Below are 27,103 nucleotides of genomic sequence, written 5' to 3'. Positions count from 1 at the left end.
TATAACACTTTTTGTTACCAAATAGTTTTATTTTTTATTTGAGAGTGATAATTCTGAGGAGATTGAGTTACGTGATTCAGGCTGCGTCTCAATCGTCTAAACTGGATTCCTCCCTTATTAGTGTGAAAGAGTGAAGCAACCTCGGGGTGCTTGTGCAAGTCTTAAAGTCTAGAAAAGGTCACGGTTGTAAGTTATCCGAATAGGGCAAGAGTTGAACAAGTGAAAGCAAACTCGCAGTAGGTTATCTCTATCTACCCCATCTCTTTTCACCTTCTCTGTCCTGTCCAGATTAAGGAGAGGAAATTAGGCTCGGGGTAAAGGGAGGAGGGAAGCCATTTTTAGACGGTTGAGATGCACCCCATAATCTCAACCAGTTTCTACAGCAACCTTAAATCTTCCTGGCCAATCGCCTTAAATCGATCAGTCTCTCACCAGACCTTTTAGAAGAAAATAAAAAAAATTGTACTTTATTTTTCCTTTCTATGTTGTGTGTATATAAGGTTGTCGTTTTCTGAAACTGTCCTAAAAGAGTGTTTGGTCGACACTCGTTAAAGCCAAGGCCTGGGAATGATAAATCATGTCATTGGTCTGTCTCAAATTACACCCGGTTTCCTAAATAGTGCACTACTTTTGACCAGGGCCCTCCTATGGGGGGATACTAAATAGTGCACTACTTTTGACCAGGGCCCTCCTATGGGGATCCTAAATAGTGCACTACTTTTGACCAGGGCCCTCCTATGGGGGGATCCTAAATAGTGCACTACTTTTGACCAGGGCCCTCCTATGGGGGGATCCTAAATAGTGCACTACTTTTGACCAGGGCCCTCCTATGGGGGGATCCTAAATAGGGATTGGGGTGCCATTTGGGATGCAGGAGTTGTTTTTTACACTACCGTTCGGGCTCATTCCCAAATCGGCTCCTAGCACCTTGCCACCAGTAGACGTTTGTGTAAATCTGAGAGGATTGGACAAGAATTAACAATATGTTAATCACCCTTCTAGCCTTGGGGTAATTCATGCCATTTTGATTACTTAGCGCATACTATCTAGGGGTCATTTGCTTACCTAGTGCACACTATCTAGGGGTCATTTGCTTACCTAGGTGCACACTATCTAGGTGCTAGGGATTGGTTTGGGACTGGGCCAGAAGTCTTTTTTTTAAACAAAGAGCTTTAAAAAATGCCACTACTGCCTTTTAGCTTGTAACACTTCCAACCAGCTCCCCTTCTTATCTAATGAAGCCGTAGCATCAAACACAAATCACATACGTCGCTAAGCTAACAGCCCACTACACTGTACATTTTTAATTAGCTAAAGCTTCATTGGAATTCAATTGGCTAAGCTAATGGCTAATGCTACAATGTAATTATATGAGTGAAGCTAAGCTGAAGCTAATGCTACTATGTAGTTCTATTAGTGAAGCTAATGCTACAATGTAATTCTAGTAGTGAAGCTAATGCTAATATGTAATTAATGTCACTTGGCTACAGCTAAACTGAATTGAAAATCACGTTGCCTTTAAAAACCACTCCTTAGCAAGAGACTGTTTTCTGTCTCACCACTGTGTCTTCTCACAAAGTAGCCTTTTTTTTGTAGCTAAAGTGTTTCACACGTCACGTTTTAGGTCAGATAGCTAGCCTACCAGTTGGGTGTTTTTTTTATTTTTTATTTTGTTCATCATGAGGGAATCATTTACTATGTTCAGCACACAACTACAATGTTTCCCACTGTAGAAAACGTTTATTGAAATGATGGCCAAAATGTGTGTCCCAACATCTTGGCGTCTGGTCGGTGGACCTGTCACCTGTTGCTACCTGTCAGTCATTGGTGCTGTACTACATTGAAAGGGATGGTTGCTCTGTTACTATGGGAACGGGTTATTATAACACATACTGTAAAGTAACTGGGTCTAACTGATTGATTTTGTTTGAGTTTTTTTACCGATATTCGTCTTGGATCAATTCTCATAGTGCTATTGTTTTTTTTGGTGTTATTCATTGATAAAAACCCTGTGAAAGTTATTAGTTGGCCACCGGTTCTCAAATACAGGTCACCAGTTTTTTTTGCTTTCTTGGGAAGAAATTCTCTTTGTTCTGCTCTGCTTTAATTGTGGTGCCTTGACCCTTTAACAAGTAAGAGGAACAATATGACTGTTCTCAAATCTGTGGTCCCCACTCAAACCCCTAACCCAGTATAAGCTACACAACTACAAACTGGCCTGGGATCATTTCTTACATGATTATTTTTATTGCTGGTGTCTCTCTTGGGTCGTATTCACTAGGAAACTAAACGGAATCAAACTCTGCAGGCAACTACCTGAACTTGTCTAAATAAGAAACGCTTGTTTTCGTTGCAAAACATTCTGCGTGATTTGCACTAATGAATACGACCCTGGCCCAAGAGCCCCTTTTCCTCCCTTCCCTGTTCCAGCTAAACCACTCGTATTGCCTTAGCTTGGCCCATGGAGTGAGCCATCTCTGGTTCTGGTGGGCCGTAGTGGGAATGCAGGATTCTGTTCCAGCTCTATACCTAATTGAATCTAGCCTAATCATGGTCAACAAATCAACTCAAGACCAGGAGTAGAGGATTCATTTTCAGTTGTGTTAGAGCTGGGTCGGGACAAAGAACCTGCACACACAACTCTTGAGACTGAGTTGTTTACCCCAGCCTTATCTATAGTGTAGATGAACCTAGCGCAGAAATAGTACCACCCTGTGGTTCTCTGGGTGTATGACACTGATCTGATGCCTAATTCAGACTAAATGGAGGCTTAACCAGTCCAGTACAGCTCGGGGTTTGGCCCTATAGTTGTGAATCAAGTGTTTTGCTTTCCTGAGAACTGAAACGATAACCGATACTCTTTTTAACATGCCAAATGAATCAACGTTTCCCTTGTTTTAACTTAGTGTCTGCAATCTGAACTGGGACCCTATTCCATATATAGGTCGCTACCTACAGAGCCTGATCAAACATATCACTATGTAGGGAAATAGGTTGCCAGTTCAGATAAAGCCAGTGGTTTTCATGCTTTTGGATCTCTTGACAGGCAGCTTTTTTTTTAAACCACATAAAGAAGGCTAAATAAAATGCATTGAGTTTGTTTTTAAAAAATTCTCTGAATAAAATGTCTGTATGCCTTCAGCTCTCTTGGTTGAGAGGGTCACTCTCTAAAAGGCAAGTCTGAAGGCATTGGCAAAAGAAAAGGTCAAGAAATAAAAGTTGGGAGTTGGCTTGTCTCTGTTTCTTTCCTGTAATAGATTTGATCCATTCCTCTTCATCATGTTTCTCATCCACCCAGCTATGTTGACACTAGTGTTGGGGTCCATTCCTCTTCATCATGTTTCTCATCCACCCAGCTATGTTGACACTAGTGTTGGGGTCCATTCCTCTTCATCATGTTTCTCCTCCACCCAGCTATGTTGACACTAGTGTTGGGGTCCATTCCTCTTCATCATGTTTCTCCTCCACCCAGCTATGTTGACACTAGTGTTGGGGTCCATTCCTCTTCATCATGTTTCTCATCCACCCAGCTATGTTGACACTAGTGTTGGGGTCCATTCCTCTTCATCATGTTTCTCATCCACCCAGCTATGTTGACACTAGTGTTGGGGTCCATTCCTCTTCATCATGTTTCTCATCCACCCAGCTATGTTGACACTAGTGTTGGGGTCCATTCCTCTTCATCATGTTTCTCATCCACCCAGCTATGTTTACACTAGTGTTGGGGTCCATTCCTCTTCATCATGTTTCTCATCCACCCAGCTATGTTGACACTAGTGTTGGGGTCCATTCCTCTTCATCATGTTTCTCCTCCACCCAGCTATGTTGACACTAGTGTTGGGGTCCATTCCTCTTCATCATGTTTCTCCTCCACCCAGCTATGTTGACACTAGTGTTGGGGTCCATTCCTCTTCATCATGTTTCTCCTCCACCCAGCTATGTTGACACTAGTGTTGGGGTCCATTCCTCTTCATCATGTTTCTCCTCCACCCAGCTATGTTGACACTAGTGTTGGGGTCCATTCCTCTTCATCATGTTTCTCCTCCACCCAGCTATGTTGACACTGTTGGGGTCCATTCCTCTTCATCATGTTTCTCCTCCACCCAGCTATGTTGACACTAGTGTTGGGGTCCATTCCTCTTCATCATGTTTCTCCTCCACCCAGCTATGTTGACACTGTTGGGGTCCATTCCTCTTCATCATGTTTCTCATCCACCCAGCTATGTTGACACTGTTGGGGTCCATTCCTCTTCATCATGTTTCTCATCCACCCAGCTATGTTGACACTAGTGTTGGGGTCCATTCCTCTTCATCATGTTTCTCATCCACCCAGCTATGTTGACACTAGTGTTGGAGACCATTCCTCTTCAATTCAAGGCCAGGCACCATCGCGTTAAATTACATTTTTTCCATCTACTTATCGATTTTGTCATTTGAACCATTTTAATATTAGTTAATTTATTAAATAAAAATGTGGAAGTTGATAATTGTATATGTTCGTTATTTTATTTTATTACCATTTATCCTACTACCATCATCAACATTTCATGATTTGTTACCACTTAAGTGGACATGCGTCCATCATTTCAATGCTCATTGAAACACAATTCAAAAGCCGATTTCATACATCATGTTAACTGGACTATATGTAGTAAGATACTTTGAAGAGATGGTGATTGGGTCTAGGTAAGTGTTTCATAGTCTAAATTCAGTGTACTTGTCTTCAACTGTTCGTTAAATATAACCTACCTTTCTTTGGTCATTTACACATTGAAAGATTACAAATATATTTATCCACAATCTGCTATTAATAAATCCGGTCCTAGAGTTTCGTAACACAATTAAATCAAACATATAGTCAGTCCCCCTGACTGTCGAAGATGCACCTCCCCCTGACTGTCGAAGATGCACCTCCCCCTGACTGTCGAAGATGCACCTCCCCCTGACTGTCGAAGATGCACCTCCCCCTGACTGTCGAAGATGCACCTCCCCCTGACTGTCGAAGATGCACCTCCCCCTGACTGTCGAAGATGCACCTCCCCCTGACTGTCGAAGATGCACCTCCCCCTGACTGTCGAAGATGCACCTCCCCCTGACTGCTATCGTTGACTTCCATCTGAAATCCTCTGCTTTTGTAAGTCAACTCAAAGACGCTCAAGGCCTTTTCATATAGTACAATGGTCATATACTGTACAATGGTCATGCACATGTCTGTGATGTTTACTGTGATGTCTTAACACCCTACATTATAATCACCCACTCTGCTTCCTGATAGTCTCAAACACACACTTTGTGACAATGTTCACACACAGTAATGTTTCCCTCCACACTCTTCGGAGCCCGCTGACTCCCAGGGATGGACAACTGTCACCTGCACATGCTCTCAGGGTAAAGGTCAGCTCCAAAGCCGGCCCCTTTTTTATTTTTAGGCTCTCGGGGGTTGCCGGGGCGAAAGACGACACCCTGTTTCTCTAACCAGAGAGAGAGACGTCCTCCTCCGCTTGCTCTGTTCATCAGTGGGTTTGTCTCCACGTCAGTGCGCGCACGCATTTCTAACTGCGTCAAATATCCTACTGTGTCTGATATAGATGTCATCAGAGAAGGCCTTTTAACAGGTGTCCGAACACTGGTTAATCCCATCCACATGACCCCCAGGTCTGGGGAAACATGCGTAAACAGTCGGGAATTAGCCTTGACGCACAAGCACGCATACACAAACGGATCCAACGGACACGCAGTCAAGGGTTGACCGGAAAAATTGTGTTCCGGAGTATTTGTGCAAACTGCTGGGACTTGGGAAGGACAACTAGCCTTAGTGTCATCTAATCTCTCTGTATGTGTGTGACAGTTTCGCACAAGATCGTCACGACAAGAGAGAGAAAATATATATGCATGGAAAACTCTGCAGAGAGTTGACATCTCTATAAAGAGGTATTGTATATGACTGCAGTATTTGACAGGATATTGAATTTTGTGATCAAAGAACTTTCAGTGCGCTTTGGAACTGTATTTAGAACTTTGGAACTGGATTTAGAACTTTGGAACTGGATTTAGAACTTTGGAACTGGATTTAGAACTTTGGAACTGGATTTGGAATTTTGGAACTGGATTTAGAACTTTGGAGCGCTCGATTTTTGATTTCCATAATCCCGATCAAATTCAACCCGTGGAATTATTTTGTGGAGAGAGAGCTTCGGTCTCACTCAGATTTCCTTGCTGTCGAAGTTTCTATTGGATGTTCTTATCGGATATAATAATCGTGGATTCAAACCATTCTGTTTGTAACCCATGATGAGGATTAAAATCATTATTTAACTTTAACACCCCATCGGCCGAGGTTATTTAGCGCCAATTCCTTGTTCTTTTTTTGGATAAAAACTTGTTGGCTGCCGTTGGAATTCTAACCCTTTCTGGAGTTTTAATGTAACGGTTGAGTTGTTGTATAATGTTATCGAATATTTCACCATATCCCCACAACCCCCACAACCCGAATCCAATCATTAGCGTCACATCTCCTCTGAATAACGGTTCCGTTAATAGCTCAATCTGATCGCCTAACACTTGCGCACGGTGGTGCATGTGAGTGTTGACGTCGTTAACCAACCGGTTTTGTGTAGCCGACATCTGTTTTGTGGCTCTTCTCCCGGTTCTCTCGCTCCCACCGGGGTGAGAGTTTCTCTTAAACCCCCATGATGTTGCTCCTTTCCCCGGTTCTCCTCCTCCTGTTCCGCGGGGTCTTATTCGAGGCTTCGCAGGGCATCATCCAGGACAGCGGCTACTATCACCACAATGACCCGGCACTCGGACTCACCTTTGCTGGCCAAAGAACGGTGTTCGACTCGACAGGTAAAAATGATCCCCGAATGACTGACGGTGACAATAAGCGTGGATAGCCGTAGCCTAAAATTACGTCCATACGCCCTCATTACCTTGAAGTGAACCCTGCTCCAACATGGATCTAGCAACGTTTGGATAGGTGAATAGGATCTGGTCCACATATGTAGTTGAAACACAACCACTTCCGCCCTTCTGCTGCACTTCAGCTGATGTAAGAAGGGCTTTAGAAATACATTTGATTTGATTATGAATACATTTGATTGAGTCAGATCAGTGCAGATCTGGGTCAAATAGCATCAACACGTTCTAATCTTTGAGCTGTGCGGTAGTTTGCCCGGTGTAATGGAACCTGTGGAATATCCCCAAAAGTAAATCCAGGCCCAACTAAACTAGCTGAATGTATTTGGCCCAGGTCTGCAGATCTTTGATTCATCAAGAGAAGTTATTCCAACCACAGGGCAATGTGTGTCCTGAAGCGGGATCTCGCGCGGAGACAGGAAGTGACAACCGTTAACTGTTATGCACGTGTTTTGCGCACTCAGCGGTTATCTGAGCTCCGTGTTAGGAGGAGTCATCAATGTTGACAAACCAACTGGCATGGTGGAAATGTACCGTTTTATCAACACCTCTTCGGTGACTTGTCCTATCATTCCTATGGTCACTGGGACACATGGAGTTGCAGGACATTGGGCATTGGAGATGGGCACAAGTGTGGAGTGGCATGGTACTCTTGCTCTTACAGTGGTCTAGCAGCTGCTTGTAGCCAAACATAGTGTAACGACCCTGGGTTTCTAACGACCCTGGCCGATTAGCCAGGCCTAATCGCCCAACATCAGTGTCCGACCTCACTAATGCTGTTGTGGCTGAATGGAAGCAAGTCCCCGCAGCAATATTCCAACATCTAGTGGAAACTGTTATAGCAGCAACGGGGGGACCAACTCCATATTAATGTCCATGATTTTGGAATGAGATGTTCGACGAGCAGATGTCCACATACTTTTGGTCCTTTAGTGTGTATTGATAAATCTTGTACTGCAGTGAGTTAAATCAGGGTCACACAGAGTGATTCTTGGTAGTCTAAAACAAATCTACTTTGAAACAAAAGTATACACCTCACACACATGGTTATGGGCTTAAACATAAGGCTGTACCATGTCAGATATACAGTTGAAATGTATTACATTTAGTGTTTTCATCCCAATATTACACTTTATATACATCACAGAAGACCGAACTATAACAAAACTGTTTGACATAGAAACACCAGATTTTTGTCAGTTAATTTTGTTTTTAAACTAATTCTGAAAAACATGAATATCATTCCACCATGGGGCCACTAGAGGGCGCTTTTGGTCATTGACTGCAGGACAGGGCTACCTAACATATTGATAAATGTATTGATTGACCATCTCTATAGACCCATGCCTGGTGGTGTCACCTCCCTGTATGAACGAGGCAGACCGATACAGTCTGGAGGCTCTGAGGAACATCCACAGAGAGATGGATGACGACCAGGATGGAGGGATAGAGGTGGAGGAGAGCGTGGAGGTACGTAACCACGGAGGAGGGATTCAGGTGTTTTTTGATTGGGCAACAGATGGTAGGGGTCTTTATTCAGTTACATGCTGTGTGTGTATATCCTCGTTGACCAGTCTGTCTGTCTCATGATTCCTGTCCTGTTAGTTTGTTTAAGCCACAGACACTAGAGCCCCTTTTAGAAGAAGTGAGTCCAGATTAGAAGTGTAGAATGTTGGACTGTTTGTCCCAGAACTCCAGAACTCATCAGAATGTAGTCCAGGGCTAGATGATCCATGGGATTGGGTTGCTGTTACCGTGGAGACGGCAGGGGAGGGTGGCTGACATTCCTGTTCCCATCACATGAAGAATCGAATTACAGCCAAGGATAGATTCCAAGATGGTGGAACACACGCACACACACACGCACACACACACACACACACACACACACACACACACACACACACACACACACACACACACACACACACACACACACACACACACACACACACACACACACACACACACACACACACACACACACAGTCTATTTTATCTCTAAACTAAAATGTCTTGGTCCTTATCATTGGTACAGTTGACAGTCGTCAAACTAATGTGGAAACTTAGAAAGGTTAAGGATGTGTGAACTGTTTATTAGACATGCGTGGTTGTGTGTGTGTGTGTGGTTAAGTGTGCGTGTGTGGTTAAGTGTGTGTGTGGTTGGTTAAGTGTGTGTGTTAGACGTTTACCTTTTGACATTAAGCTGCAAACTTTTCATAATCCTGTGTGTGTGTGTGTGTGTGTGTGTGTAGTTCATCATGGAGGACATGAAGCAGCAGCAGACCAACAAACACAGCCATCTTCACAGAGAGGACCAACACATCACCATAGAGGAACTATGGAGGGGCTGGAAGTTCTCAGAAGGTACGTTGTGTGTGTGATTATGCAATATGTTATTACATTCACCGTTTCTTCATTACCAAACCCTCCCACCTCTCTCTCTCATTTCCCCTCCCCCTTTCTCTATCCCCATCTGACCTCCCCTCTCTCTCCCTTCCTCCCCTCTCCCCTTTCCTCCCCCTTCTCCCCCTCTCTCTCCCTTCCTCCCCCCCCTCCTCTCTCTATCCCCATCTGACCTCCCCCTTCTTCCCCCTCCTCCTCTCTCTATCCCCATCTGACCTCCCCCTTCCTCCCCCTCCTCCTCTTTCTATCCCCATCTGACCTCCCCCTCTCTCCCCCTCCTCCTCTCTCTATCCCCATCTGACCTCCCCCTCTCTCTCCCTTCCTCCACTTCCTCCTCTCTCTATCCCCATCTGACCTCCCCCTCTCTCTCCCTTCCTACCCCCTCTCTCCCTCTCTCCCCCTCCTCCTCTCTCTATCAGTCCATAACTGGACTCAGGATGAGGTGTTGAGGTGGCTCAGGGAGTTTGTAGAGCTGCCTCAATACGAGAACAACTTTAAAGACTTCAGAGTCAACGGCAACACACTCCCCAGGTGAGAACGGCCAATCAGAAACCTCAGAGAGGTACTTCCTGGTGGGCACAGCCAATCAGAAAGCTTCTTACTGAAACTTACTGGCCAATCAGGTAACACACCCCAGTTACAATGTCCAGATGGTATATTTTGAGTCGTTACTATACAATTACAAACAAATCCGAAGCAGCTCAATTTGTCTAATTAAAACGCTTAATAATAACATAACAGAAAGAGAAACACAGTCCAATCAGATGTAGAAAGAGCCAATCAGAACACTTTAGTATTCTCGTCTAATCAGAGCTGGTGTCATTGTGATGTGTGCAGGATAGCAGCCAATGAGCCGTCGTTCCTGAGCGGCCAGCTGAAGATCCTGGACCAGAGAGACAAACAGAAACTCAACATCAAGGCTCTGGACGTGGTGCTGTTTGGTGCTCCTATACGTGTGTAGACAGTACACACACACACACACACACACACACACACACACACACACACACACACACACACACACACACACACACACACACACACACACACACACACCACACACTCACTCTCTTTGTGCATGTGCTCATGTCCACTGATTATATTGAAAAGCTCTAAACAAATGAAATCATCTTTCTCCTCCTCTTTCATCATGACTGTCATCATCATTATCCTCTCATCCTCCTTCCTCTTCTCTCTTTTCCTCCTCTCTCCTCCTTCTCTCTCCTCCTCCTCTCTCCTACTTCTCTCTCCTACTTCTCTCTCCTCTTCCTCTCTCCTCCTCTCATCCTCCTCCTCTCTCCTCTTCCTCTCTCCTCTTCCTCTCTCCTCCTCCTCTCTCCTCTTCTCTCCTCTTCCTCTCTTCTCTCCTCTTCCTCTCTCCTCCTCCTCTCATCCTCCTCCTCCACTCATCCTCCTCCTCTCATCTTCCTTCTCTCTCCTCCTCCTCTCATCCTCCTTCTCTCCTCTGCCTCCTCTCTCCTCCTCCTTCTCTCCCCTCCTCCTCTCTTTTCCTCCTCATCTCATCCTCCTTCTCTCTCCTCCTCCTTCTCTCTCCTTCTCTTTTCCTCCTCCTCTCATCCTCCTTCTCTCTCCTCTCCTCCTCTCTCCTTCTCTCTCCTCCTCCTCTCTCCTCCTCTCTCTTCTCCTCCTCCTCCTCCTCCAGGCCCACCCCATAACTACATGAAGGACTTGTTGCTGCTAGTTTCTGTGATGATGGGTATAGGAGGCTGCTGGTTCTCCCAGGTCCAGAACAAAGCTTCTAAAGTCCACATCTCCAAGATGATGAAGGACCTGGAGAGTCTGCAGAGTGCTGAGCTCAGCCTCAGAGAACTACAGGAGCAGTGAGTGTCTATGACTGTGTGTGTATTGGGTTGAGGAGTACTGTTATGTGTGTTTCCTGCTAATGCGTTTGTTTGTGTGTATGTTTAAATGTTTCCTGATAATGTATGTGTTTGTCCTAATTACGTGTGTGTGTCTTTGCTGCTAACCCGTGTGTGTGTGTGTCTTTGCTGCTAACCCGTGTGTGTGTTTGTTGCTGATGCGTGTCCCCGTCCTGATACCAGGCTGGAGCAGGCCCAGGAGGAGAAGCGTAACGTGGCGGAGGAGAAACAGAACCTGGAGGAGAAGATGAGGGATGAGATCATGGGAGCCCAGGAGGAGGCGCACAGACTCCATCGGCTCAGAGCTGGAGCCGTCAGTCAACTGAGCAGACTGAGATACGCAGAGGAGGAGCTGGAGCAGGTAGAGAACCTTACCTTACCTAACTTTACATTACCTAACCCTACCCTATCTTACTTTAACTAACCTTACCCTATCTTACTTTACCTAACCTTACCCTATCTTACTTTACCTAACCTTACCCTATCTTACTTTACCTAACCTTACCCTATCTTACTTTACCTAACCTTACCCTATCTTACTTTATCTAACCTTACCCTACCTAACCTAACCCTACCTAACCTTACCCTATCTAACCTTACCCTATCTTAACTTACCCTACCTAACCTTACCTAACCTTACCCTATCTTACTTTATCTAACCTTACTTTACCTTACCCTATCTTACTTTACCTAACCTTACCGTATCTTACTTTACCTTACCTTACCCTATCTTACTTTACCTAACCTTACCCTATCTTACTTTACCTAACCTTACCCTATCTTACCCTACCTAACCTTACCCTATCTTACTTTACCTAACCTTACCCTATCTTACTTTATCTAACCTTACCCTACCTTACCCTATCTTACCCTACCTAACCTTACCCTACCTAACCTTACCCTACCTAACCCTATCTTACATTACCTAACTTAACCCTAACCTTACCTAACCCTACCTAACCTAACCTAACCTTACCTTACCTAACCGTACCTTATCTAACCTTACATAACCTTACCTTACCTTATCTAACCTTACCTTATCTAACCTTACATAACCCTTACATTACCTAACTTAACCCTAACCTTACCTAACCTTACCTTACATTACCTAACTTAACCTTACCTTACCTTAGCTAACTCTAACCCTAACCTTACCTTAGCTAACCCAAACTGAAGCAAGTCCACAGTGTAGGAAACACTATCAGTATTGGCTCAAGGCTGGTGATAAAAACGGTCCACCCATCAATCAAAATCTCTAACCCATTCCTTCTCCTGTGTGTGCGTGCCTGTGTGTGCGTGCCTGTGTGTGTGTGTGTGTGTGTGTATCTAGGTTCGGGGAGCATTAAAGAAGGCAGAGAAGGACATGATGGCTTACTGGTCTGTCCCGGAGGCCCTACAGCTCTGGCTGCAGCTGACCCACGAGGTGGAGGTCCAGTACTACAACATCAAGAAGCACAGCGCTGAGCTGCAGCTGAACACGGCCAAGGAAGAGGTAGGAGACTACTGGTTGGTTGGGTTGGTTCAGTACTACAACATCAAGAAGCACAGCGCTGAGCTGCAGCTGAACACGGCCAAGGAAGAAGTAGGAGACTACTGGTTGGTGGGTTGGTGGGTTGGTGGATTAGTTGGTGGATTGGTTGGTTGATTGGTGGATTGGTTGGTTGGTTGGTTGGTTGGTGGATTAGTTGGTTGGTGGATTAGTTGGTTGGTGGATTAGTTGGTTGATTAGTTGGTTGGTTGGTTGGTTGGTTGGTTGATTAGTTGGTTGGTTGGTTGGTTGATTAGTTGGTTGGTTAGATGATTGGTTGGTTGATTAGTTGGTTGGTGGATTGGTTGGTTGGTGGATTAGTTGGTTGGTGGATTGGTTGGTTGGTTGGTTGGTGGATTAGTTGGTTGGTTGGTGGATTAGTTGGTTGGTTGGTTGGTGGATTAGTTGGTTGGTTGGTTGGTGGATTAGTTGATTGGTTGGTTGGTTGGTGGATTAGTTGGTTGGTTGGTTGGTTGGTGGATTAGTTGATTGGTTGGTTGGTTGATTGGTGGATTAGTTGATTGGTTGGTTGGTTGGTTGGTGGATTAGTTGATTGGTTGGTTGATTGGTGGATTGGTTGGTTGGTTGGTTGGTTGATTGGTGGATTGGTTGGTTGGTTGGTTGGTTGGTTGGTTGGTTGGGTGATTGGTGCATTAGTTGATTGGTGGATTAGTTGGTGGGTTGGTGGATTAGTTGATTGATTGGTGGATTAGTTGATTGGTTGGTTGGTTGGTTGATTGGTGGATTAGTTGATTGGTTGGTTAGTTGGTTGATTGGTGGATTAGTTGATTGGTTGGTTGATTGGTGGATTAGTTGGTTGGTTGGTGGATTAGTTGATTGGTTGGTTGATTGGTTGGTTGGTGGATTAGTTGATTGGTTGGTTGGTGGATTAGTTGATTGGTGGATTGGTTGGTTGGTGGATTAGTTGATTGGTAGATTAGTTGATTGGTTGGTTGGTTGGTGGATTAGTTGATTGGTTGGTTGGTTGGTTGGTGGATTAGTTGATTGGTTGGTTGGTTGGTGGATTAGTTGGTTGGTTGGTTGGTTGATTGGTTGGTTGGTGGATTAGTTGGTTGGTTGATTGGTCCAATACTACAACTTCAAGAAACACAGTCCTGAGCTGCAACTGGCCACTGCTGAGGAGGAGGTAGGAGAGAGACGTAAACCAATCAATCAGTTTATTGATTCATCAACTGATTGATTGACTTTTCACTGACTTCACGTAGGAAGAAAGAACATAGGGGCTTTAATTAACCGCTGGTGTGGACATGACCAGGATAATGCATTAAACAAGTCATCTGTCCTCCATATTAACCTCTGGTGTGGACAAGACCAGGATAATGCATTAAACAAGTCATCTGTCCTCCATATTAACCTCTGGTGTGGACATGACCAGGATAATGCATTAAACAAGTCATCTATCCTACATATTAACCCCTGGTGTGAACATGACCAGGATAATGCATTAAACAAGTCATCTCTCCGCCATATTAACCCCTGGTGTGGACATGACCAGGATAATGCATTAAACAAGTCATCTGTCCTCCATATTAACCCCTGGTGTGGACATGACCAGAATAATGCATTAAACAAGTAATATATCCTCCACATTAACCCTTGGTGTGGACATGACCAAGATAATGCATTAACCAAGTCATCTATCCTCCATATTAACCCCTGGTGTGGACATGACCAGGATAATGCATTAAACAATTCATCTGTCCTCCATATTAACCTCTGGTGTGGACATGACCAGGATAATGCATTAAACTAGTCATCTGTCCTCCATATTTACCCCTGGTGTGGAAATGACCAGGATAATGCATTAAACAAGTCATCTGTCCTCCATATTAACCCCTTGGTATGGACATGACCAGGAGGATGTGACTTCATATTAACCCCTTGATAGGGACATGACCAGGAGGATGTGACCTCACATTAACCCCTTGGTATGGACATGACCAGGAGGATGTGACCTCATATTGACCCCTTGGTATGGACATGACCAGGAGGATGTGACCTCATATTAACCCTTGGTATGGACATGACCAGGAGGATGTGACCTCATATTAACCCCTTGGTGTGGACATGACCAGGAGGATGTGACCTCATATTAACCCATTGGTGTGGACATGACCAGGAGGATGTGACCTCATATTAACCCCTTGGTATGGACATGACCAGGAGGATGTGACCTCATATATTAACCCCTTGGTATGGACATGACCAGGAGGATGTGACCTCATATTAACCCCTTGGTATGGACATGACCAGGAGGATGTGACCTCACCCCTTGGTATGGACATGACCAGGAGGATGTGACCTCACCCCTTGGTATGTGTATATCCTGTCCAGGCAGAGAAGATCAAGAAGAAGAGGAGTTCCCTCATGGGGACGTTCCACGTGGCTCACAGCTCCTCACTGGACGATGTTGACACCAAGATCCTGGAGGCCAAGTGAGACACACACACACACACACACACACACACACACACACACACACACACACACACACACACACACACACACACACACACACACACACACACACACACACACACACACACACACACACACACACACACACACACACACACACAGTCTTAATTTAGTCAACAATAACTATGACTAAAACTATGAAGATAACGAGACCAGAGGGAGAAAAAAACATAACTGTAACAAATTACTTTGAATTTCAGTCGATAAAAATGTGACATAACGAGAATTCCACATGAGGGTAATGGACATTTTTAATTTGACATGAATCTACTTTTCATCCGTTTTGTCCAATCCTAACCATGCATGCAGAATATTTCATGTAGTCCTCTCATTGGCAGAATTAAAGTTGTGTGATCTGATTGAGCTGATCTGACTGGCTCTCCCACACAGCTCCCAGCCGGTCTCTTCAGTCACTCTTCAGTCTTCTGAACTGATGTGAAGCCAGGACACTGGACTTGTAACTAACCTCAACTAGAACTGATGTGAAGCCAGGACACTGGACTTGTAACTAACCTCAACTAGAACTGATGTGAAGCCAGGACACTGGACTTGTAACTAACCTCAACTAGAACTGATGTGAAGCCAGGACACTGGACTTGTAACTAACCTCAACTAGAACTGATGTGAAGCCAGGACACTGGATTTGTAACTGACCTCAACTAGAACTGATGTGAAGCCAGGACACTGGACTTGTAACTAACCTCAACTAGAACTGATGTGAAGCCAGGACACTGGACTTGTAACTAACCTCAACTAGAACTGATGTGAAGCCAGGACACTGGACTTGTAACTAACCTCAACTAGAAACCATGTTAACTCTCACTCTTACTTACATGGAGGCTATTTTCTGATTTGATTACATCAGAAGCTCAATTTTCCCATGTGTGCTGTTGTTCATTTATCTGTGCCACGGTCCACAACTGTGAGTTGCAGTTGCTGTTCTCGTGTTTTTGTGACGGAGTTGACGTGGTTTTTGTGACGGAGTTGACGTGGTTTTTGTGACGGCGTTGACGTGGTTTTTGTGACGGAGTTGACGTGGTTTTGTGATGTATTTGACGTGGTTTTTGTGATGTATTTGACGTGGTTTCTGTGACGGAGTTGACGTGGTTTTGTGACAGAGTTGACGTGGTTTTGTGACGGAGTTGACGTGGTTTTTCTGACGGAGTTGACGTGGTTTTGTGACAGAGTTGACGTGGTTTTGTGACTGAGTTGACGTGGTTTTGTGACTGAGTTGACGTGGTTTTGTGACTGAGTTGACGTGGTTTTGTGACTGAGTTGACGTGGTTTTGTGACTGAGTTGACGTGGTTTTGTGACTGAGTTGACGTGGTTTTGTGACTGACTGAGTTGACGTGGTTTTGTGACTGACTGAGTTGACGTGGTTTTGTGACTGACTGAGTTGACGTGGTTTTGTGACTGACTGAGTTGACGTGGTTTTGTGACTGACTGAGTTGACGTGGTTTTGTGACTGACTGAGTTGACGTGGTTTTGTGACTGACGGAGTTGACGTGGTTTTGTGACTGACTGAGTTGACGTGGTTTTGTGACTGACTGAGTTGACGTGGTTTTGTGACTGACGGAGTTGACGTGGTTTTGTGACTGACGGAGTTGACGTGGTTTTGTGACGGAGTTGACGTGGTTTTGTGACGGAGTTCACCTGTTTTTTTTTACGGAGATTTTGTAACAGATTTGACTTTGTGGTGTCACACAGTAACATACTAAACTAATGTATGTTGTGTTGACATAGCTGACATGTTACTGTATTGTAACAGTCTGCACCTGTGTGTTGTATCACAGGAACGCCCTACCAGAAGGAACTAGCTGACGTAAACTGTGCTTTTGACACACCTCACAGGAACGCCCTACCAGAAGTAACTAGCTGACGTAAACTGTGCTTTTGACACACCTCACAGGAACGCCCTACCAGAAGTAACTAGCTGACGTAAACTGTGCTTTTGACATGCCTCACAGGAACGCCCTATCAGAAGTCACGGCCTGCCTACGGGAGCGCCTCCACCGCTGGCAGCAGATAGAGCGTCTGTGTGGTTTCCCTCTCCTCAGGAACTCTGGCCTGGCCAGCCTGACAGCCACGCTGTATTCAGACTCTAACTGGGTGGCGATGCCCAGGGTGTCTGTTCCCACCTTCCCTTCCTATCATGAAACAATACAAGGTTCTCTGGGGGATCTGATGGAAGAATCCTCAGCACCCGTCTTGGGTAGGTTATAGCAATCAGTCGCTCAGTTGGTCAATATAATAGGGTCATTAAGCAGACATGTTTATGCAAACACATTTACAGCACGGTGAGTGTATGTTTTATGGGATCACTGTGGTAATCAATCTCATGCCCATACCTAGTCAAGGGCTTGACGATTAGTTGACACGTTGAATCAGGTGCTAGCTCTGGAATAGATCAAACACATGGAACAGCTGGGGGTCCTAAGGAGAGGTTTGGAACGGCTGGGAGTCATGAGGAGAGGTTTGGAACGGCTGGGGGTCCTGAGGAGAGGTTTGGAACGGCTGGGGGTCCTGAGGAGAGGTTTGGAACGGCAGGTAGTCCTGAGGAGAGGTTTGGAACAGCTGGGGTTCCCGAGGAGAGGTTGGAGGACCACTGCCATACCTGATTCAAGGTTTAAGTGATTAGCTGCTTAGTTGAATCAGGTTTAGTGTTATTTTTGCGAGGTTTTCCATGAATAGGTTTTCCATAAAATTAACAAAATTAAAAAAAATCCCCCAAATTGTCCCCAAAATTTGTCCCACATTTTTCTGGGATAAAAAAAAAAAAGAGTTACCGAGAATGTTCCCTTTCCTTTGCAACCCTAGTTCCACCAATGAAGCGCTCCCCTCGCTCTCGTGGCTCTACCTCCACCGTGTGTCGTCAACGGCGTTCTGGACACGCCTCCTCTTCCTCTTCCTCCTCCTCCTTCTCTGACCCTGATATCCTGATCCCTATCCACACCACGCTCCCTTGCTTCGAGGAAGAGGAGCAGATCTTCATCAACGCCCAGCGGAGAGGGTGAGTCGCACAGTTTCAATTCAGTCAATTTAGGAAATAAACTGAAGTTCCAATTCGGATTCCAATTTTCTACAACGCTTCTCTGTGTCGGCTGATTACAAGGTGACTCACGGTGACACTTACAGTATTTTCAATGTGTGATTGAAACTTTGTGAACCTTGATGGTATCTTCCTCTCTCTATATCTTTTCCTCTCTCTCCCTCTCTCTCTCCCCCCTCTCTCTCTCCTTCTCTCTACAGAGATTCTCAGGTGATTTATTCTGACAGGACCCCTCCTGTCAGCAGAAGGTCATCAGAACCTTCCGGAACGGAATCCCCCGTTCGTAAGATATCTAGAGAAGAACTGGAAGCTTCCTTGGATGAAGCCACATCGAAGACATCGTCTAAAGACGAGCCGGACTCTTCTTCTGCGGACAACACGGCTCCAAGGAAAATGCAAAGAGTCAAAAGTGAGACTTCCATGGACCCCGCCGCCAACGCAGCAGCCCAAAAGGTCTTGGGTCGTTCCATGGACCCCGCCGCCAACGCAGCAGCCCAAAAGGTCTTGGGTCGTTCCATGGACCCCGCCGCCAACGCAGCAGCCCAAAAGGTCTTGGGTCGTTCCATGGACCCCGCCGCCAACGCAGCAGCCCAAAAGGTCTTGGGTCGTTCCATGGACCCCGCCGCCAACGCAGCAGCCCAAAAGGTCTTGGGTCGTTCCATGGACCCCGCCGCCAACGCAGCAGCCCAAAAGGTCTTGGGTCGTTCGATGGACCCCGCCGCCAACGCAGCAGCCCAAAAGGTCTTGGGTCGTTCCATGGACCCCGCCGCCAACGCAGCAGCCCAAAAGGTCTTGGGTCGTTCGATGGACCCCGCCGCCAACGCAGCAGCCCAAAAGGTCTTGGGTCGTTCCATGGACCCCGCCGCCAACGCAGCAGCCCAAAAGGTCTTGGGTCGTTCCATGGACCCCGCCGCCAACGCAGCAGCCCAAAAGGTCTTGGGTCGTTCCATGGACCCCGCCGCCAACGCAGCAGCCCAAAAGGTCTTGGGTCGTTCGATGGACAACGTCTCAAGGAAGAGGTCTCTTCTATCTACAGACGTGATCGGTGTGTCTCCGGACACCGGCTCCAGACAGATGATGAGAGAGAGCAGGGGGGAAGTCTCATTCAACAACTCCATGAGAGGAAGGCCCAGAGAAGAAACGGTGGCGGCCATTGGAACTCCAACGAGAAGGATATCCCGTGAGGAGGTGGACCTCGTAGCCGACAGCGCTCAGAGGAGGATGGCGATGTCCAGAGACAAACTGACCCTTCATCTGGACAGCAACTCTTCTCACAAGATGATCAGGAGGAAGATAGAGTTCCCAGTGGAACCACCATCCGCCGCCACGAGGAAGATATCGATAGACGAACACCATGAGATGTGTTCTCACACTCGCAGACGAACAAACAGCGATGAGATTGACAGATCCATAGATACTCCCACTGGGAAGATCTACCCGGACAGGGTCGACAGGGACCCGGAAACCCCCAAACAGAGGATATCCAGGGAGGAGTATGCAGAGTCGTCCCAAGTGGGTCACGGTCCCCAGGTTTTGGATTGTGGGCAGTTCGCACAACCTGACCTCACCTTGTCCACGCCATGGAAACAAACCCCGACCCCTGACCCTTATACCTCCGACCACCTGACCGAACTGGTGTATGACGGAATTCTGGAGAAGTCCTGTATCACCCCAGCAACAACCCCTGACCTGCCCCAGAGGATCACGGAAGGAGGAGAGCGAGAAGGGAATCCTCCTGTTCCGCCTCCGAGGAGTGGCCGGTCCCTAAACACGTTGCCCCCGGAGATGAGAGGCGAGAGGCACCAAAAAGACAAAGACAAAAGCGCCAAGTCGTCCAAGCTCAAGAACCTTTTTAAGAAGAGGAAAGATCATACCCCAGAACGGCCACAAGGGGGCCTGAACAATCTCTGACCGTTAACTGGAATTTAAACACTTTTTTATGTTCATTTTTTAACCAGGAAGTCTCTTGAGGTTATGAAACTCTTGTTTTTTTTTTTAAAGAGAGATCTGGAAAGACGTCAGCCAGGAAAAGCTGAGAGGAAACATGAACATTAGTCCTATAGATTTGATTTTCTAAAAACCGACACGGACTGTTTGGCTGGGATTACATGTTTGACTGGGATTACATGTTTGTAATGGCTGGGATTGGCTGGGATTACATGTTTGAAAGATAAAAACATGAGCAATAGGATTGATATATTTTTTTTCAAAGCCAACAAAGACTAATTTTTGAAACCCTGAAAAAATACTGTTCTGGACGATTAAAACGCAGATTGCCGGACAACATGTTATTTGGCAATGGCTAGTCAGTGGGCAGGTACCAAACTCTTGAGTTGACATAGCAGTCTCTAAGACTGATTAAACTCATACTAGACTGAATACTCTGAAAACAGGAAGACAGTCGTTGCTATAGTTTCGGTACTATTTTGGTACTACAAAGCAGAATCAATTAACCATCTAACTTTGATAAATAACCAGAAATAACTATTGATTTTCTGGTTCATTAAGAAAAGCTAAACTTAGATATGTGTGTCTTTGGTTGTTTAGTCAATTAGACAATGCCCATTTTCAAGCTTAAAGTTATAAAAAGCTATTTTCATAACGTTTAGGCAAGTTAGCTGGCTAACTCATTGATCCTGCTTTTGTAGTATACCCCTCTGGCCGGATGTCCTCAGAGGGACAAAGAGGATGAAAGGGTGTAAGATAACCTACGGTGCCCAAATGTTGTCTCTGCAAGGAAGTCTTAATAAGTAGACCAATGATGGGTGTCCCGTTTCAGCTTCATTTGGAAGCAGTGTGATCCCATGCTATGTTTGATCGCCTCCTATGTTCAGCGTTGGGTGTTGAGCTGAGCTATTTATTTCTTGACTAGGGAGCATTTCTCCTGTACGATAGAAGCAACTGTAGTTTATTTGGATTGGGGGAGTGCAGTCACAGTGCTGTTCAATGGTTCCTAGACCTTTTTATCAGTACAGTCACAGTGCTGTTCAGTGGTTCCTAGACCTTTTTCCTCAGTGCTGTCACAGTGCTGTTCAATGGTTCCTAGACCTTTTTATCAGTACAGTCACAGTGCTGTTCAGTGGTTCCTAGACGGTTTCCTCAGTGCAGTCACAGGGCTGTTCAGTGGTTCCTAGACCTTTTTATCAGTGCAGTCACAGGGCTGTTCAGTGGTTCCTAGACGGTTTCCTCAGTGCAGTCACAGAGCTGTTCAGTGGTTCCTAGACCTTTTTATCAGTGTAGTCCCAGGGCTGTTCAGTGGTTCCTAGACCTTTTTATCAGTGCAGTCACAGTGCTGTTCAGTGGTTCCTAGACGGTTTCCTCAGTGCAGTCACAGGGCTGTTCAATGGTTCCTAGAGCTTTTTCTCAGTGTTGTCACAGTGCTGTTCAGTGGTTCCTAGACCTTTTTATCAGTGCTGTTCAGTGGTTCCTGGACGGTTTCCTCAGTGCAGTCACAGGGCTGTTCAGTGGTTCCTAGACCTTTTTATCAGTGCAGTCACAGGGCTGTTTAGTGGTTCCTAGACCTTTTTATCAGTGCAGTCACAGGGCTGTTCAATGGTTCCTAGACCTTTTTATCAGTGCTGTCACAGGGCTGTTCAATGGTTCCTAGACCTTTTTATCAGTGCTGTTCAATGGTTCCTAGACGGTTACCCCAGTGCAGTCACAGAGCTGTTCAATGGTTCCTAGACGGTTTCCTCAGTGCAGTCACAGAGCTGTTCAGTGGTTCCTAGACCTTTTTATCAGTGTAGTCACAGGGCGTTTCAGTGGTTCCTAGACCTTTTTATCAGTGCAGTCACAGGGCTGTTCAATGGTTCCTAGAGCTTTTTCTCAGTGTTGTCACAGTGCTGTTCAGTGGTTCCTAGACCTTTTTATCAGTGCTGTTCAGTGGTTCCTGGACGGTTTCCTCAGTGCAGTCACAGGGCTGTTCAGTGGTTCCTAGACGGTTTCCTCAGTGCAGTCACAGAGCTGTTCAGTGGTTCCTAGACCTTTTTCCTCAGTGCTGTCACAGTGCTGTTCAATGGTTCCTAGACCTTTTTATCAGTACAGTCACAGTGCTGTTCAGTGGTTCCTAGACGGTTTCCTCAGTGCAGTCACAGGGCTGTTCAGTGGTTCCTAGACCTTTTTATCAGTGCAGTCACAGGGCTGTTCAGTGGTTCCTAGACGGTTTCCTCAGTGCAGTCACAGAGCTGTTCAGTGGTTCCTAGACCTTTTTATCAGTGTAGTCACAGGGCTGTTCAGTGGTTCCTAGACCTTTTTATCAGTGCAGTCACAGTGCTGTTCAGTGGTTCCTAGACGGTTTCCTCAGTGTAGTCACAGGGCTGTTCAGTGGTTCCTAGACCTTTTTATCAGTGTTGTCACAGTGCTGCTCAGTGGTTCCTAGACCTTTTTATCAGTGCTGTTCAGTGGTTCCTGGACGGTTTCCTCAGTGCAGTCACAGGGCTGTTCAGTGGTTCCTAGACCTTTTTATCAGTGCAGTCACAGGGCTGTTCAGTGGTTCCTAGACCTTTTTATCAGTGCAGTCACAGGGCTGTTCAATGGTTCCTAGACCTTTTTATCAGTGCTGTTCAATGGTTCCTAGACGGTTTCCCCAGTGCAGTCACAGAGCTGTTCAATGGTTCCTAGACGGTTTCCTCAGTGCAGTCACAGGGCTGTTCAGTGGTTCCTAGACCTTTTTATCAGTGCAGTCACAGGGCTGTTCAGTGGTTCCTAGACGGTTTCCTCAGTGCAGTCACAGAGCTGTTCAGTGGTTCCTAGACCTTTTTATCAGTGTAGTCACAGGGCGTTTCAGTGGTTCCTAGACCTTTTTATCAGTGCAGTCACAGGGCTGTTCAATGGTTCCTAGACCTTTTTATCAGTGCTGTTCAGTGGTTCCTGGACGGTTTCCTCAGTGCAGTCACAGGGCTGTTCAGTGGTTCCTAGACGGTTTCCTCAGTGCAGTCACAGAGCTGTTCAATGGTTCCTAGACCTTTTTATCAGTGCAGTCACAGGGCTGTTCAGTGGTTCCTAGACCTTTTCCTCAGTGCAGTCACCATGCTTTTCAATGGTTCCTAGACCTTTTCATCAGTGCAGTCACAGGGCTGTTCAGTGGTTCCTAGACCTTTTTATCAGTGCAGTCACAGGGCTGTTCAGTGGTTCCTAGACCTTTTTATCAGTGCTGTTCAGTGGTTCCTAGACCTTTTTATCAGTGCAGTCACAGGGCTGTTCAGTGGTTCCTAGACCTTTTTATCAGAGCTGTTCAGTGGTTCCTAGACCTTTTCCTCAGTGCAGTCACAGTGCTGTTCAGTGGTTCCTAGACCTTTTTATCAGTGCAGTCACAGGGCTGTTCAGTGGTTCCTAGACTGTTTTGTCAGTGTAGTCACATAGCTGTTCAATGGTTCCTAGATGGTTTCCTCAGTGCAGTCACAGAGCTGTTCAATGGTTCCTAGACTGTTTTATCAGTGTAGTCACCATGCTTTTCAATGGTTCCTAGACGGTTTCCTTAGTGCAGTCACAGTGCTGTTCAGTGGTTCCTAGACGGTTTCCTCAGTGCAGTCACAGAGCTGTTCAGTGGTTCCTAGACGGTTTCCCCAGTGCAGTCACATTCCTGTTCAGTGGTTCCTAGACTGTTTCCTCAGTGCAGTCACAGTGCTCTTCAATGGTTCCTAGACGGTTTCCTTAGTGCAGTCACAGAGCTGTTCGATGGTTCCTAGACGGTTTCCTCAGTGCAGTCACAGTGCTGTTCAGTGGTTCCTAGACGGTTTCCTTAGTGCAGTCACAGAGCTGTTCAGTGGTTCCTAGACCTTTTCCTCAATGCAGTCACAGTGCTGTTCAGTGGTTCCTAGACGGTTTCCTTAGTGCAGTCACAGGGCTGTTCAGTGGTTCCTAGACGGTTTCCTCAGTGCAGTCACAGGGCTTTGCTTGGGGAAGATTTCTAGTATGTGTACGGTTGAAACATTTAGATAACTTTCCCAAATTCCCAGGTTTTCCTGGAATCCCGGTCAGAAGATTCCCAGAATCTAGAGGGAAAATTGGCAATATTCCAACCAGGATTCCTGAAATACCTGGAAATGAATGTTACATTTTTTTTTTTTTACTATGCAAATTCTTATTTACAATGATGGCCTAGGAACAGGTGGTTTAACTGCCTTGTTCAGGGGCAGAACAACAGATTGTTTTACCTTGTCAGCTCGGGGATTTGATCAAGCAACCTTTCGGTTAGTGGCCCAACTCTCTAACCACTAGGCTACCTGTTGCTTTTTGGAACTGAGCTTTGAGAAAGGATGTGATTTAAAAAAAAAAAAAGAATTAATTAAATGAGCTTGTTTTTTGAGAATTATTCTGTTCTTTGTGGAAGTTCAGTTTTTCTTTTCAAGGTGATTCGTTTACTGATTTTATTTGAAGGTGCCTTTGGGGGGTAGTTTCTCAAAACTTTTATCTAAAAAAAAATGTTCATGACATCTTTTACTTGTTTGTTAATTAGAAATAATTTTTTTTATTGACTGTTTTACAGTCTTGGGTGTCTAGGATAGAGTCAAATATATCTAAAGAAAGTCTTGACCAAGTCAAGGTCCTCAGAAAAGGACCTGCACTAAAATACTTTATTGAAAGGAAACTTTGTATGCATTGATAATGATGAATTTAAAAATAAATATTAACAAAATGTCAAATGTATCATTTTTTTGTAATTATTTATTGCTTGGTGACCATAGTACATTCTCAAACAAAATGCTTAAACAGTCACATAGCTACAGATAAAAGTAAAGATAACCTTTTTTACATAATTGAGAATTCACATTTTTAATGAGGGAATACATTTAATTGGTCTAAAACACCTTGGGTAATGGGTGACACACACAACTTTAATCAAAAAGACACAAAGCATAAAGACTCCATTAACAAAACGTATTGCACGATTTTCTAGAAAAACAACACTGATTTTATCATAGAAAAACCTATTACATCTCTCAGGGGACGTAACAACTACAGTTGTCATGGAGAATGACTGGTCTCTGGTCTCTCAGGGGACGTAGCAACTACAGTTGTCATGGAGAATGACTGGTCTCTGGTCTCTCAGGGGACGTATCAACTACAGTTGTCATGGAGAATGACTGGTCTCTGGTCTCTCAGGGGACGTATCAACTACAGTTGTCATGGAGAATGACTGGTCTCTGGTCTCTCAGGGGACGTAGCAACTACAGTTGTCATGGAGAATGACTGGTCTCTGGTTATTTTCAGGCATTCCTCCTTGCTCCTAATATTAAAAAAACAAACATTAAAACTAGTACACACGTCAACAGATAGTCGTCATAATCAGTAGGGAAGAACAGACATGTCATTCAGTAAGGGACTGTAACAAAATGTTAAGATAATACACAACACAGAGGACTAGAGGTCAATGGGGCATTAAAGATCAATGGAAACAGTTGTTTTTCAGTTCAACATCTGTGTAGAATCTGTTTAGAATCTGTGTAGAATCTGTGTAGGAATTTCAGTCCGGGACTCATAGCTACATCTCAGGCTTTCATTGGTCCAAATCGTCTATACATTGAGCCTGTAACAGGATACTTGTTTTTTGGCCATTGGCCCAATTTTACTACAAGGAATTCTAATTGGTCGACCACAGGCTAGGGTTGGGGGGTTAAATATGACATCATGTCCCGTTGTTCTGTGGAGGAATCACTGAGGACAGGGAAGAATGAACATCGAACCATCTACTTCCCAGCATAACATCTATGATTCGTTCTCCCTGAATAAACCACTTTTTCTCCCCCTGATTTGTTTTGGGGTCCATGTTATTGAAGAGGAACATCAACTGCTAACATGACAAACACTTTGATACGTAACAAAACTAACTGATTATCAGTAGGCATTTATCCCCCCAATGTCCTCCTGACTCACTGTGTAATTTTCTGACCCAGAAGGCAGCAGGAATGAGGAGCAGGAACAGAGATTTGGAGGCCAGTACCAGGACCCAGATCAGACAACTTTCAGGGTCAGGGTTGTCCTGGATGTTTTCTGTTTAACGGTGAGGTACATTATCAGTGGGCCACTTTCTATGTTATTTTCAGACCAATCAATCAGTGTGTCCTTTCTACATTACACCAAGGGAAATGGAAATATTGTGTTTACACTGATATTGTTGACAGTAAAAACATCTTCTGATGATACAAAGGTTAAATAAATGTTCCTCCATGAATTTTAGTCACATAAAATACATTTATACACTTTATATAGACTTTTTCCAAATGAAACCAATCGATAAAACAGAAACATGTAAAAAAAATAAAAAAATAAAAAGGAGTTTGTTCTCACCAAAGGAAATCCTAGTGGTGATGTTTCCATAGTGGTAGACCTCCAGGTAATATACAGCCTCGTCGGATCTCTTCTGCTCTTCTCTCCCCATGGTGACGCAGTAGTAGAGTCCCAGGTCAGACTCAGTGATGTTCTCAATCAGTAGATCATAGAATCTCAGAGAGCGCCTCCATAGGAGGGTGAAGCGTGGGACAGGGCTCTTTAGAGACCTGAAGACAGAAGCCTCACACGTTTCACTCCCACCAGAACAGTTTCTGATCCAGACTGTTTCTACATTGTGTCTGATGTCACAGTGAAGAACGACGTTGTCTCCTGGTCTGACTCTCAGCTCCACCTCTGCTGCAGAGATCCCATCCTGACTGGAGGAAACAGCACCTACAGGTAGCAGAGGAACAGTGTTAGGATGAACTGACTGGAGGAAACAGCACCTACAGGTAGCAGAGGAACAGTGTTAGGATGAACTGACTGAAGGAAACAGCACCTACAGGTAGCAGAGGAACAGTGTTAGGATGAACTGACTGAAGGAAACAGCACCT

The 27,103-nt window shown here is 45.2% G+C and overlaps 2 protein-coding genes and 1 long non-coding RNA gene across 3 annotated transcripts in view; 2 read left to right on the top strand and 1 right to left on the bottom strand.

Moving 5' to 3' along the window:
* LOC139579527 (recombining binding protein suppressor of hairless-like) overlaps positions 1 to 603 on the top strand; it is a 14,833-nt gene extending 14,230 nt beyond the window's left edge. The window contains exon 11 of the mRNA XM_071408244.1: positions 1 to 603. This exon is cut by the window's left edge and continues 948 nt beyond it. The gene's annotated coding sequence lies outside the window, so the exon portion shown is untranslated.
* A 5,131-nt stretch (positions 604 to 5,734) lies between these two features.
* On the top strand, positions 5,735 to 24,922 carry LOC139579789 (stromal interaction molecule 2-like). The gene is made up of 12 exons (XM_071408608.1): positions 5,735 to 6,846; positions 8,255 to 8,385; positions 9,171 to 9,282; positions 9,741 to 9,852; positions 10,159 to 10,274; positions 10,985 to 11,162; positions 11,385 to 11,562; positions 12,532 to 12,693; positions 15,085 to 15,185; positions 17,197 to 17,441; positions 18,047 to 18,239; positions 18,479 to 24,922. Exons 1-12 carry the CDS (start codon positions 6,690 to 6,692, stop codon positions 20,187 to 20,189), a joined length of 3,396 nt encoding a protein of 1,131 aa, XP_071264709.1. The 5' UTR covers positions 5,735 to 6,689; the 3' UTR covers positions 20,190 to 24,922.
* Positions 24,923 to 24,942: 20 nt separating this feature from the next.
* Positions 24,943 to 26,966, bottom strand: LOC139579526 (uncharacterized). The gene is made up of 3 exons (XR_011675774.1): positions 26,568 to 26,966; positions 26,154 to 26,270; positions 24,943 to 25,506 (listed from the first exon to the last, which is right to left on the bottom strand). It is a non-coding gene; the product is annotated as an uncharacterized lncRNA (long non-coding RNA).
* Between the last annotated feature and the right edge of the window lie 137 nt (positions 26,967 to 27,103).

The sequence above is a fragment of the Salvelinus alpinus genome, chromosome 6 (genome assembly GCF_045679555.1).
Source record: "Salvelinus alpinus chromosome 6, SLU_Salpinus.1, whole genome shotgun sequence".
Taxonomy (NCBI): domain Eukaryota; kingdom Metazoa; phylum Chordata; class Actinopteri; order Salmoniformes; family Salmonidae; genus Salvelinus; species Salvelinus alpinus.
This window is presented reverse-complemented; position numbering and strand designations above follow the sequence as displayed.

Excerpts from the sequence above, each read along its gene's own strand:
- LOC139579789 (XM_071408608.1), top strand. The coding sequence starts at position 6,690 with ATGATGTTGCTCCTTTCCCCGGTTCTCCTCCTCCTGTTCCGCGGGGTC. Across the intron at positions 17,442-18,046 it reads ATCCTCAGCACCCGTCTTGG|TTCCACCAATGAAGCGCTCC; the intron begins GTAGGTTATAGC and ends TTGCAACCCTAG. Across the intron at positions 18,240-18,478 it reads ATCAACGCCCAGCGGAGAGG|AGATTCTCAGGTGATTTATT; the intron begins GTGAGTCGCACA and ends TTCTCTCTACAG.